Here is a 14,192-nt window from a genome sequence, read left to right as displayed (position 1 = left end):
GCTTATAAGCCCTCAGGTTTTACAAACTGTATTATAATGTTGGAACTTGGCCCATATACTCATAGACTTTTTGTTATAAGTATTCTTTGTCAGTTGGTATGCTTGGTCTAACTTCCTCATCCCGACAATTGCTTCTTCTTTTAATCCATTCTCCAGGTGGATGACTTCACCGAGATACCTGAAATTCTTAACTCATCCAATTTTTTCCCAGGTTGGTTATCATCCATTCAGGTCCATCACAGATGTTCGTCATATGTTTTGTCTTTTGAATAGAGATCTGGAGTCTAACTTTTTTCAGCAATTTCTGACAGCCTATTTATCTTGTTGACTGCTGACTCTATGTTGTTAGCAAAAATGGCTAGGTCAGCCGCAAAATCTAAGCAGCCAATGCACACCCCTTTGTTCTTAGGACGAAGTCTGAACCACTCTTCATTTGTTTCTCCTTGGGCTAATAACTTTCTCCACTCTTGAATGACCTTTTCCAAGACACAATTGAAAAGGTTCAGATACCTCACCCATAAATTTAATTTTTGACACTGTGTTAGTAAGAGTTTGTTTGATCAGCTTTCTTGATGTATTATCCACCCCAAACTTTTCCAAAATATTCATTACTGCCTGTCAGTCGATGGAGTCATATACTTTCTGAAAATCAACAAATATGACCACATAGTTATTTTTCCAATTTTTTTTGTACCTGATCATGTTCTTCAAGTTAAAGATCTGTTCTGCGCAAGAATCGCCCTTTCGGAAACCAGCTTGATAGTCCCCAATCAGTTGGTTACAATGATCTTCTATTCTATTCTGTATCACTTTGGAGAGAATCTTATATGGAACAGATACTAATGAGGTACCCTTATAGTTATTGACATTCTATTTATCACCTTTTTTGTGTATACGATGGATTAAAGCTGACTGCCATTCAGTTGGTATCATCCCAGCTCTCCAGATCTCCTCAAAAAGTTGGACTAGTATATCTAGAGTTTCATTATTTGCCAGCTTCAGTAGTTCCACCACTATTGAATCCTCTCCAGCTGCCTTATTATTCTTAAAGTTGTTGATGATCTCTTTGGTCTCCTCTTTACTAGATGGAGATGAGGGGTAGTTTGTGGATTGGGGCACATACAGGGAATCTTTCTTTCGGTTCATCACAATTAAGTAGGTTTTCAAAGTAACGAGACATTATCTTGCAGTTCTCTTTGTTGGTCAGGCCGAGTGTGGTGTGCGTACTGTAAGACCTTCAGTACACACACCATCAGATTATTTGACTTGTTGCTCTAACGAAGTAAGCGAGTGTCAGCAATATGTCTCGTGGTCTTATCATGGCATGTTTATCTTCTGCCATTAGGTCAGACGATAGAAATGCCACTTGCACACTTAGAGTAGCAGATTGATGGTGACCAACTTTAAATAGAACTTGATTAATTTTCACACACATTTATTAAAATAATAACAAATATAAAAATTATTTAACTTGGTTCTGGATGCTATTTACAATTGACAATCTGAAGTTCCTTTGGTATTGGTACGTTAATCTTATTCTTACATATATCTCGGATACTTGACAAAAGTGTCTATACATTTATCTTCATGGCTATGTACAGGAATATGGTAATCTTATTAGGCGCAGACTGGATCTTGACTATGGACTGGCACAGACAATTGTAGAACTCGTACAGACTGGTACAGACTAATGCAGACTGGTACAGACTAATGCAGACTGGTGCAGACAAATGCAGACTGACTGATCGAAGATCTTTACACCCGTTATAATACCTCGCACGTTCATGTATCACTGCGTGAGTGTGATGCGCGAGGAGAAAGTGTTCTATGTTAGCAGCAATCTCATTGGCTGCGTTACATATTAATACGCGGATCGGCGGAAGCAGAATTTGGTCCGTCTCTATGGCAGCGCCATCTCGTAGTGGGGAGATGGACGAGTGCTGCGCCTGCGCTGTTGTGCTTAGCGGGGCGCACTCTAGTGGGAAATTTGTGTACGCGCTGAATACGCGGAACTATGTACACAACACTGAGCTTTCCATTTTCGTCTCTAAAACAAAAACTAGGGGCTTGGTATCCTTTCAAATTCGATTTGAACGTCTGATAGAAGTCTCTGACATTGTTTATCTGGAAACGCTGATCGATCTGTTCTAACTGCTGTTTCTCATGCAGTAGAGTTCTGGCTGCATATTTTCGAACTTCATGGAATACATCAAAATCATCAGGTCTCCTGGTAGAGTTCCACTTTTTCCATGCACTTGCTGTTTGGCCCACCACCTCACCACAAACCTCATTCCACCATGTATGATTCCTCTTTTTAGCTGTCAGGATTTTAGTATTAGCTGCTTGTTGGATCATGGAGTCAATGTCTGCCCATTTATGGGATTCAACTGTCAGTTACTGGTGGCATTGTTCCAATATGTTTTGATTGATTTTGAGCTTCGCAATATCATATTTATGAATTTTATTTCCAGTTTTCACGGTCTTATTGAGAGGGATGAAATTAATTTTGATCTTGGAGAGGTGATGATCCTTTTAAATTCAGTATTTTATCTGTAAAAAGGTTTCTTTCTATTATTTCTGATTGTTTGATGTTGTTTCTTTCTTATTTCTGTAATCCATGCTATCATTGATTCCTTCTTCCAGAACTACTCATTCAGTAGAGGTCTCTAAAAAAAGATTAATCTTCTTTTAGCCATTACTTCTGATATTTTCTCAAAATTTTTGTATATCTCCTCATTACTTCTCATTTTCCAGCCATCTGTAGCTTGTATTGCAACCATTATTTTCTAATAATGCTCCTTTGTGGAACCTCTGTTCTGTCCAGCTTATAGTTCATCATTAGGCATCCTCATCCATGTAAACATCCTGGTCATACCACTGTGGGATAGTGTTTAAATTTGTTTTTTTTAGTTGTACATTTCTTGTTGTAAATATCCTTTGTCAAACGATTTGCTCTCTCCAGTTTGCTGACTCTTGCATCTACTGTTAATTCTTCTAGTCCATTTTGTTGTACAGTTTGTCCAATATATTTAAATTTACTTACTAATGCTATTTTACATTTTTGTTTTTCTAAGAATGTTGATGCATTGTTTGAAATTGTCATCAATGTTGTTTTTTTGGCTGAAATTTTGGGACCAGCTCTCTTTGCTATTTCTTCCAAAAGATTTGTTTTAATAACTGTCTGTCAGATTTTTTGAAAGTATATCAGAATCATCTGCAGAAGCCAGGCAGTTTACCTTAATTCCATTTGTTTTTCGTCCTAAAACTATTGGTTCAATTTTGTGATTTTTTTCTCCAAATTCCAATAACTTTCTATTTTTTCTAGAATGTAGTGTTACAGTAAAGGTGATAAACTGTCCCCTTGTCTAACACCAGTTTTTATTTCAAATGGTTGAGATACTTCTCCCATAAATTTAGCTTCAGTCACCCTATTTGCTAGTGTTTTGAGGATTATGTTTGCTTTAACACAAAATTCTTTGATGATTTTACCCATAATTTCTCTGCCTACCAAATCAAATGTTTTCTTGAAACCAATACGTGATACTATTATTGGTTTGGTGATTAACAGTCTGTGGAGAATTATCAATTTTCTAATAAACATCTGTTCTGTGCAGGGTCTTCCCTTTCTAGAGCTCCTTGAGATTCTCCCAGTTATTTGTCTAAAGTTTCTACAACTCTGTCCAGAGAATTTTTGATAATATTTTGTATACCACTGGCAGAAGTCAGGCATCTCTGCAATTGTTGACATTTTGTGTGTCCCCTTTTTTTCATAGCTGTGGATTAATGCTTTCAATAATCTCTTCAGCTTTCCAAATGTTCTCAAACAGCAGTTGTAGATCATTTGTGTGTTCTGACTATTTCAATAATTTTGCTGTAGTGGAGTCTTCATTTGTTGCTTTGAAGTTTTGGAATGATTTGATGGCTTCATGAATTTATTGTTCTGTTAGTGGAAAATCGTCCTCCAGATGTTGTGGGACTGCTATTATATATTGCTACAATGTGCTGTTATTGTTATTGTTGTTGTTGTTGTTGTTGTTTGGTTGCCTGTTCTTCAGCACTATCTTTCTGTTTCGTTTATCTATTTGCCGCCATTTTAGCCCATTTACCGGTATTTTCAGCTTGTTCTTCACTTATTTGACCTTTTGGTGGCTCCTCTTGAAGAGATCTTATTTCTCAGCATTTAAAATTACATCATCTGCTGCTCTTTCGCATCTGAATTTCATCATGTCCAGTCTAGTTTTTTCATTCATTTAACCATCCATCTTCCATGACTCAAGATCCTAAATTATCATCCTTATTTCTTGAACAGTCTCATTTCTCTTTTTACATTTTCCAGATGAAGAAACTTTTGGTCCTCAAAGCTAAGATTAGTATCAGTTTTTTTATTTGTTTCTGCCTATGGCTGCTATATCTCTTTAGTTAGAATATTTTCTCTCTCTGTATTTGATTATAGTCTAAGTCTGAATATTTTTATAAGTACATTTATTGCTGTAGCAATGAGTAAAATAAATTGTATTGCACTGCCTGTAGCATGTAGCACCATTTTGACTGTTAGTCCTCTTGCTGTACAAAAAGTAGCTTTGATGATTACTTAATGCAAGTATTTTGTAAGAGCTGTGGAATGGTTAGTATCTGTTTATATTTTTCTGATTAATTCAAGCTCATCAATGCACATCCTGTGTTAAGGAAATATTTGCACTGAATTTACTGTGTGTTAAATATAAGCAGTGGATCCATTGGGGTAGTCTGTTTGGTAGAAATATGTCAAGGTGAACAAAACAGGAGATGGTGAAGGAAGAGAGGGAAAAGATCAACATTTGCTTCTCATCAGCAATATAACTGGGTTGAAACATTCAGTGAAAATTATCTGTGACAGGAAGTTGTCAGAAATACATTTTTTGAAGAAACTTTATGTTTGTATAAGCATTTATTAAATTTAAAAATTGGATTTCATGTGTTAATACAAAAGGTAATGTTTTGCATTGCAGGCATGCTGAACCTGTCAAAGATGAAGAATCGGCCAATGATTCTTATTGGAGGATAACAGTATGTATAACTTAAACTTGAGATTCTTGAAAATAAAGCTAGTCAGTATTTCTTAACAGTACTGATTTAAATACATCTAAAAGATCGCTGTTACCTAAATGAAAGTTGACGAGCAAAGTCTTAGTGGACATTTGTATAAATTTGTCATAGGTGTTATTTACAAGAAGAGTAAATAGTTTCAATAGGAATGTGGTGAGACATTTAACAAATGTGATGACCACACATTAATAGGACCTTGTAACATTACCATTATGATATTAGTAAGCTTTTATGTAAATAACAGAAACCCTGTCTCTATGTTGCCACGTATAACCCTCTTACTAAAATTTAGTTTAGTTTCCAAATAAAATACACTGTGGACGGATAGTCCTGTTTATAGGAAAAGATAATCAATAGAGTTATCCTTCTTACAGGATTTACCGTGTGTTGCGTCTAATGGATAAGTAAATTGGACTATTCACTTCTTTTCCTAAGATCTTACCCAGTGGCTAGATAGAAACACAGTATGAATAATAATATACTGAAGCTAGGGCAACTCATTTCCAAGTTCATTTAGTGGTTTAAAACATGTACTTAATGGTCACCAACCTATCCTGGCAATGAAATAGTGAAGTATTGGAGAAGCAGAAATGTGAATTTTGCCTACTTTCTTGCTACTGTTTAGTTTGGCTCTTCGAATAAATTACCCCACTTAAACAATTTTGGGCTACATCTTTATACATTATGATTTAAAAAAAGAAAAAGCCCAGTAGATAACTTCAAGGAAGGTAAAAAAAATTAGCCGGGGATGGGGGGAACAACCTTTAGAAAAGCACTTTCCATAATCAAGAAACTTAAATACTTAGACACTAAAGCACACACTTTTTAACTGAACATTTCACTTAAAGAAAACCTCTTTCTTGGTGGAATTTACTTTCAAAAGCTATTATTCTTTGAACTAATTCTGTATAGCCATCTAACAGGTTCTAGTAACTTGGCTTCACTCTGATTGAATTTTATGTAAGCAAACTATAACACTTTGCAATAGTTAAGAAAACATTTTTATTATTTACACTAAAGCAATTTAAATGGTGCCTCTTTATATTAACTTGGCACTTCACTCTGATTGAATTTTATGTAAGCAAACTATAACACTTTGCAATAGTTAAGAAAACATTTTTATTATTTACACTAAAGCAATTTAAATGGTTCCTCTTTATATTAACTTGGCACTTCATAAGTCTGTAAAACAGGACACTCGGATCAATCAAACACCAGGAAGGAACCCTATACGGATGTATGATTAGGATGAAATGACAGGGTGAGCCAGTTTCCATAAATTTCAAGAATGATTATTAAATCACAGTTTAAATTAATGGTTCATGCTGTACAAAGGTAAAAATAGAAAAAAATCTTATCTGGTGGCTATATGCTCGGGTTTGGCGAACAGTTATGACGGCTACACTACCCACACTATGGCCTGCAAGTTTCTTGCTGTATGGGCTCAATTTCTCTTCTTGGCTTCATTCAGTTTTACATACAGTAGCTCAACAACTCGCAGCTATGCTGTAAGCTGTTTGCAGTCTTCAACCAAGGCATTTTTATGGAAATTTGCAGGCAAAGCTTCGGCTCCACAAAGGAGTTACCTCAATCACTGCCGCCTACAGACTGTGTGACTTACTTCCCACACTTGCTCAAGGTAGCACGCCAATTCGCCTTTCGCACCTTTTCCACTCCCCACAGCTATTTTCGTTTCAAACAAAAGCACACTGGCTTTTACATAACACCTATTTCTTACATTGTTCCTAAGCATGACCATTTCTTAAATTGTCAAATTTACATCAACATGAACAATTTATACACACAAATATTTTTAAATACAAAATGTTATCAAAACATTATTTAGACCCTTGGTATCCTTTGTAGAGGACTTGGGCAGGTTTGTCCCATCCTAGTACACATTATTTTGTTACCTCCCTTCAGATATTCCATTTAGCTACATCTACAATAATTCCCAATGTTCTGCCTTTTGAGGTGTCCAGTGCGGGTTGTTTTTATTTTTTATTTGATATGCGTATTCCATAGATCCGTACATGCGAGTGATTTGCCTGAATGTAGAACATGTCAATACAATTGTACAAATACAATTAATGCTACAGAATAGTAATATAATTCAATGATATAGATATTACAAGCTGTCATTAAACTAGTATAGCAATTCTCAACATAACATTATAACTATAACATTAACACTATAACATTAACATAATATTGTATCATCCATCTAATAACTAAATACATCTATTATTAAGGGAGGGCATTACTTCTGGAAAAGAATTCATCTAACGAGTACAGTGGATGGTCGAGCAGGTATTTTTTTAACATACCTTTGAACAGCGTTTCATTTTCTATTGTACATTTAATATAATTAGGCAATGCATTAAAAGTCTTTATAGCCGCATACTTTACTCCCTTCTGTACAAGTGTTAAATTTTTTAGTTCAACATGTAGATCATCTTTACCTCTAGTATTGTAGTTATAGTATGAACAATTTGTTTCATACTGAGCATAGTCTTTATTAACTACATTCATCAGAGACTATATGTACTGACATGTTGTGGTCAGAATACCTAACTGTATAAAAAGTTTTCTACATGAGGTTCGTGGAGGAACCCCACACATGATTCTGACTGCTCTCTTCTGAGCATTTAAGATTTTTTTTGAGGCTGGTGAATTACCCCAGAATATTATTCCGTAACTCATTAATGAGTGAAAGTACCCAAAGTAAGACGATTTTAAAATGTTGATGTCCCCAAAATGAGTAATTATTCTTAGAGCAAAAGTTGCTGATGAAAGCCTTTTTAGAGTAAGGGACACATGCTGTTCCCAGTTGAGCCTACTGTCAATGTGAACCCCCAGGAATTTAGTGGATTGCACCTGTTCTAGTTCCTGGTTGTCATGAGCAATTACTATACTTTCTAGAGTTTTATTTTTGTGTGGAACTGTATAAAAATAGTTTTTTTAATATTAACTGAAAGAGAATTAATTGAAAACCAAGCTGTAACTTCTCTGAGTATATCATTAACATCAGTCTCCATATCAGCAGTAGACTGACCATCAACGACAATGCTTGTATCATCAGCAAACATTGTGAATTCACAATTTTTACTAATGGACAGGGGTAAATCATTAACATATATTAAAAACAGCAAGGGTCCAAGGACAGATCCCTGGGGAACTCCATGCTGAATTTTGCCCCATTCAGAATCCACTAGATTAGGAGATCCTTTGTTGCAGCCATGTAGAACCACCTTTTGTTTCCTGTCTTGAAGATATGATTTTAGCCAGTTACCTATAGGCCCTTTGATTCCGTAATGATAGACCTTCTCCAAGAGTATCTTGTGGTTTACACAATCAAAGGCCTTGGAAATATCACAGAAGACACTAACTGGTGACTTCTTACTATTAATAGACTCCAAGACATCATTTGTGAGTGAATATATGGCACACTCTGTGGAAACCCCTTTTTGAAAACCAAACTGTCTGTGGTTAATAATATTAAGTTTATCAAGATGTGCCACAATCCTGTTATACACTGCCTTTTCAAGAACCTTTGAGAATGTTGTTAAGAGAGAGACAGGACGATAATTTTTTACATCTGTAGCATCGCCAGACTTGAAAAGAGGTCTCACAGTGGCATATTTCATTCTCTCTGGAACAACTCCCTCATAAAGAGACATGTTGCAAATGTGAGCAAGTACTACACTTACATCATTACTGCAGGCTTTCAACAGTTTATTAGAGATGTTATCTATACCTGAAGATCCTTTACTTTTCAATGAGTGAATTATTTTTTTTATTTCATTAACAGTTATGGGTGTTACATTTATATCATTAAAACATTGTGGGAGGTTAAGTTTCAGAATATCTAAAGCTTCTCTTAGGTCACCACTGAACCTATTTGAGAGGTGACACTTAGAAAGTGGTTGTTAAATGTGTCTGCTATCTGTTTACTATCAGTTATTTCCAAATCGTTAATTTTTAGGACAGCAGATTTTTCATTGTCAGATGGTGAAGTACCTGTTTCCCTCTTTATTACATTCCAAATTGTTCTGATTTTATTGTTTGAACAGTTAATTTTAGATTGCATGCACATACTTTTAGATTTTTTAATGACTTTAGTTAAGATTTTGCAGTATGTCCTATAATATTTCATCTGCAGGGGATTATTGGATTGTCTAGATATTATATACAGTTCCCTTTTTCTCTGGCATGATATTTTTATGCCCTTGGTGAGCCATGGTTTTTTGCTTGATTGCCTGTTCTGTAGTCTACAGACCTTTTTTGGAAAGACATTTTCAAATATATCTGATAATTCATCAGTAAATAAATTATATTTTGTATTAACATCATTTGCAAGATAAACATACCTCCAGTCAGTCTCCCGAATGCATGATTTGAATTTTTGGATATTTTCCTCATTCATGTTTCTAATGGTTTTCCACTGTGCACTAGCTTTGTTCTGATTTGTATTAAAGTTGTCAATTGTGAGTATTTGCCCATCATGATCAGAGAGTCCATTTATGACTTTTTCAACTTTGATGTGATTAGTTTTACTCATATCTACAAAGATATTGTCTATTAGAGTGCTGGAAGTGGCAGTAGTTCTTGTGGGAAAACTGACAGTGGAGACAAGGTTGTAGGTATGCATTAAGTTTGCAAACTCTGTCTTAGAAGATGAGCTTCCTAGGAAATCTATATTAAAATCTCCAGTCACTATAATGTCCCTATTTTTTCTTGTGAGATACAATAGCACAGAATCTAATTGTTTCATGAATACTTTAAAATTACCAGATGGAGCCCTGTATACTGCTACGATTACCAGTTTCTTGTTACCTTCTACTATTTCTGTGACACATGCCTCAAAGTCTTTCTCTACACAATATTTCTCTACATCTATTGTATCAAAGGACAGGCTGTTTTTCACATAAATAACTGCCCCACCTTTGCACATATGCTTTCTACAAAATGAGGTAGCTAAACCATAATTTGGTATATTGAGCATTTCAATGCCAAAAGTGATATGGTGTTCTGTCAGACAGAGAATATGAGCACAATTTGCGCCTGTTGGTTCATCAATATTTACAATAAATTGGTCTAACTTACAGAGCAGGCTTTGAATATTTTGGTGAAAAATTTTGAGCTCATTTTTAATTACATGATTAGTTGTGGTGTTACCATTGCTAGGACTGAGTTTTATTACTTTTGATATACCAGTATTACAGGAACAGTTTTCTGCAGGGAAGAGGGAGCTGTTGTGCTGGTAACACCCACATTTGTTGTTATTAACTATATTACTTACATTCTGATTGGAACCTTCCCCCTTCTGCCCCAGTACCATAAAAAATCCCCATTTGCAGCTGAGGACTTTCTTGATCTCAGGCACATCCTATGTGGAGCAGCTGCAGTCACTACTGTGCTCCTTTTTGCCATAGAGGGTGGATCTCCTGTTGGTGAGGTTTCTACACTGTCGGCTTGTACACTTGATCCTGTGGGGGTTGGTGTTGCTGTTTCTGCTATTGATGACTGTTCTTCCTCCTTAAATGCTGCTGCTTCACAAGTTGGCGGTGGACTAACGTTTCCCACTTGAGTTGTAACTGCTGGTGCTGTCTTGCTTTTGTATAAAAGACCTGTTTGTGTTGATTCACATACAGGTGCTGCTGCATATGAAGTCTTCCCTTCAGCTGTTCCATTAGGTTTGAAGGAGTATTTTGACGACACTGTATGTATTTCTTCCAATGGTACAGTTTCAATGGGCACAGGTGCTTTTAGAATGATTGGAGGAGTGGTGTTTTCAAATAGTTTGAATGTTTCTGCTAATAATGCTTTAGCGAGTACACGTTTTCCTAGCCAGTTCCTGTCCATTCCATGCCGAGTAAAATGGTTTCTCTCTTCGGAATTACTGTCCAAAAACTTCACGTCCTTGAATGCTTTGCATACCTTTTGAAACATTCTGTTTGTGAATTTGATTTCATTATTTACACATGAACTGTTTATTAGGTCATGTCTATATGGGATGCTAACGATGATTGTTTTTCTTGGCGAGATTCTTTCCAGTGCATTTCGCAATGCTGTGATTGCATTTTTCGACTCATTTTTATAAACATCGTTAGCTCCAGCAATAATTACACAAACATCGTTTGGTTGAGGGCTTAAATCTTTAATTATTTGCTGGAAAGGAGCCCCGGGTTTTACTGTGGCAGTAACGGAAAATTTAGATTGCATATTCGTAAGAATAGTGGCTAAATCTCGTCCATGGCTGTCTGCAAAGATATAAACTTTTGGTTTTGTCTCGTCTTCTCTCAATAATTTCATTTGTCGGTGTTTCTCTTGTGCAATGGGCGCAAACGAGTTTTTCGTAACTATAGCAGATATTGGAGCACTTTGAATTTCAGTAACGGTTTCTTTGAGAGTGTTGTAGTTTTCACTTTGTACATTTTTCACAAAAGGATTAAAATCGACATTCAAAGAATTAATTAACGATTCGATGTCATTCATATATTTTTTAGCTATTGCGAGTTCTTCTTTCAGCACATCAGAGATGAGTTCTTCAGTACCAGCATTATACATCTTGACTGCACTTTTTTGACCACTGCACTTAACAAAGCCACATACACAATTCGGATTTATCACTTTTCTGTTGTTCATACACGATAGATGGATCCATATATGTGGAAAAGAGCACAAACAAATACCGCTATGAATACTGTTTTGGCAGACTATGCACTTTAAACTAAATGTAATACGATTTTCTACGGCACGATTTACTACTGCTTGCATACTCGACGCCACTTCCTGGGTGTATTGTATCGAGTTAGCTTTTTCAAATTTCCATGTGGGTTTATCAATGTATTTTGTAACTGATATTTCAGCACCAATGATAACTTTTGTGAGCCAATGTACACTCCTTGAAAAATGTTTCAGTACTACTATTGAGTGATTCAGTGGTAATTTGTTCTCATCAGTGGAAAAGATGGATGGGTAAGGTTTTGTATCAGTTTCCATCTGCCTGCCCAAAACGTTTTAAATTCCTTGGCATCAAACTTAGATAATTTCTTGTGTGTTGATCCATTCGAACAATGGTTCTCTATTTTTGTCTCTATTTATGTATCTCCGGGTTGTGTTTTGGAATTAAAATCTTAAACATATACGTGCTGTCTAGTTGCTGTGTGTAAGACTAGTGTCAGACACTTTCCGTTAGGTGATTTGTGGACTGATGTAATAACCAGGCCTTTGAGTTTTATTCTAATTACTTCTACATCACTAATTTTCTGACAGCTTAAGCCAGCATAATCCAAGAGCTGTTTCTTTTTTCATTTATTGTGGTAGCACCTAACAATTGAGAGGAGTATTGATATTGCTTTATATTGCGTAATCTTGCATGTAGCTTCTGAATTATCACCTAAATGCATTTCCTATAGAGCTATAATACTGACGGCATGCTCATCATCTAATTTGCTTTGGTAACTGCATTTGTCACTTGTTAATCCTACGTTAATTTGCATAATATGGACACATTGCCTGATAATTTTTGACTGTAAGCTCTGAGAAGTGCTGGACCATCTTTTGTGTAGAGTTTTTGCTGTATGCTCCTGCAGTCACACTGCCTTGGTGGACCATCTCGGGGGTTGTCTACATGCCACACAACAGTCTTTTTGGTGTCCCGTGTGAATGATTCACTGGTAAATATCCTGTCCATACACTTTTGTTTGTAGACAATACTTCTGTGTTAGCTGAAAATAGAGCCAGGAAGCAGTAGTCTCAGTACCTCAGAGAATTAGTTTCAGGTAAAGTATATGGATCTAACATATCTAAAATGCACATGGTTTAGTTTGGAAACCACACAAACACCCAAATGTACACACCCGCAGTAGCTGCACGGGGTGGGGTGGGGGGGTTGGGGCGGGGGGGGGGGGGGGTGGGGTGGGGGGGAGGGGGGGGGGCAGAGTGATTGGAGAAGACAGTACATTGTCTGAATGGGAAAAGATTGGTGGGTACAGAAGAGAGAAGGGAAAAGGTGAAGTGATACAGTGGGAAACAAATTAGCAGAGGTTTAGGTCAGGTGGATGGCACTAGATGTGCTGGAGAGACAATTTCCACCTGCGTAGGTCAGAGAAACTTGCACTGGAAGGGAATATCCAAATGGTATGTCTAGTGAAGCAGTTGTTGAAGTGGTGTACAGCCTCTTGGCAACTGCAATGTCAAGTCTGTGGTTTGCCACAGTTTGGTGCTGGACATTACTGCGAGTGAACAGTTGGTTACTTGTCATCCCTACATGGAAAATTGTATGGTAATTGCAGCATAGCTGATTTTTAACAGGTTGCTTTTGCACATGATCGTGCCTTTTATATGGTGGGAGATTCCTGCGACTGGACTGCTGTAGGAGGTGGTGGGTGGATCTGTGGGACAGGTCTTGCACCTGGGTCACTCACAGGATTAGGGGCGGACAAGGATGTTCTCTAGATTGTGTGGGCAGTGGAACATTACTTTGCAGGAATAGGGTAGTATCTTGAGTACAGTATACCCCATCTGAGATAGCCAAAGCCCCAGTGAAGGATGTGGTTGAGCTTTTCAAGGCCTGGGTGATTAGATGAGTGCTGACCATTGTCTGGTTAGCAGGGTTACAGGTGTGAAATGAGGAGATGGCACGGGAGATCTATTTATGAATGAGACGGATAGGATACTGTGGCTCTGGTAGTGCTATTGCCATATTTAGACAACTCCTGCTTTCCACTGGGGATAGGGAGTCCACGTGTGACAAGGCTGCATGGAAGAGCCTTTTTGACATGGAATGGGTGACGGCTGTCAAAGTGGAGGGAGGTACTGTTGGTGGTTGGTCCACTTGACATGTATTTATGGATATCGATGTCTAGTGATATGGCGCATTGAGTTGAGAATAATCAGGTTAAGATGATTTGGGAGTAGGTTTTTAGGTTATGGAAGAAGCAGTCTATACCATGAGTCCAGATCATGAAAATGTCTCAATTACTCTGAATCAGACAATGGGTTTTAGGTGTTGACAGGATAGGAAGGACTTCTCCTGATGGCCAATATAAAAGCTGGTATAGGATGGCACCATGCGAGTACCCATGGCAGTACTACAGATT

The 14,192-nt window shown here is 37.0% G+C and overlaps 1 protein-coding gene across 1 annotated transcript in view; it reads left to right on the top strand.

Annotated features, from left to right (window-relative positions):
* LOC124580515 (molybdenum cofactor biosynthesis protein 1-like) overlaps window positions 1-5,044 on the top strand; it is a 68,399-nt gene extending 63,355 nt beyond the window's left edge. The window contains exon 7 of the mRNA XM_047131263.1: window positions 4,989-5,044. Within this exon, the coding sequence (XP_046987219.1) occupies window positions 4,989-5,044 (56 nt within the window). The remainder of the gene's footprint in view (window positions 1-4,988) is intronic.
* Window positions 5,045-14,192: the final 9,148 nt, after the last annotated feature.

Source organism: Schistocerca americana, unplaced genomic scaffold (assembly GCF_021461395.2).
Source record: "Schistocerca americana isolate TAMUIC-IGC-003095 unplaced genomic scaffold, iqSchAmer2.1 HiC_scaffold_33, whole genome shotgun sequence".
Classification (NCBI taxonomy): domain Eukaryota; kingdom Metazoa; phylum Arthropoda; class Insecta; order Orthoptera; family Acrididae; genus Schistocerca; species Schistocerca americana.
This window is presented reverse-complemented; position numbering and strand designations above follow the sequence as displayed.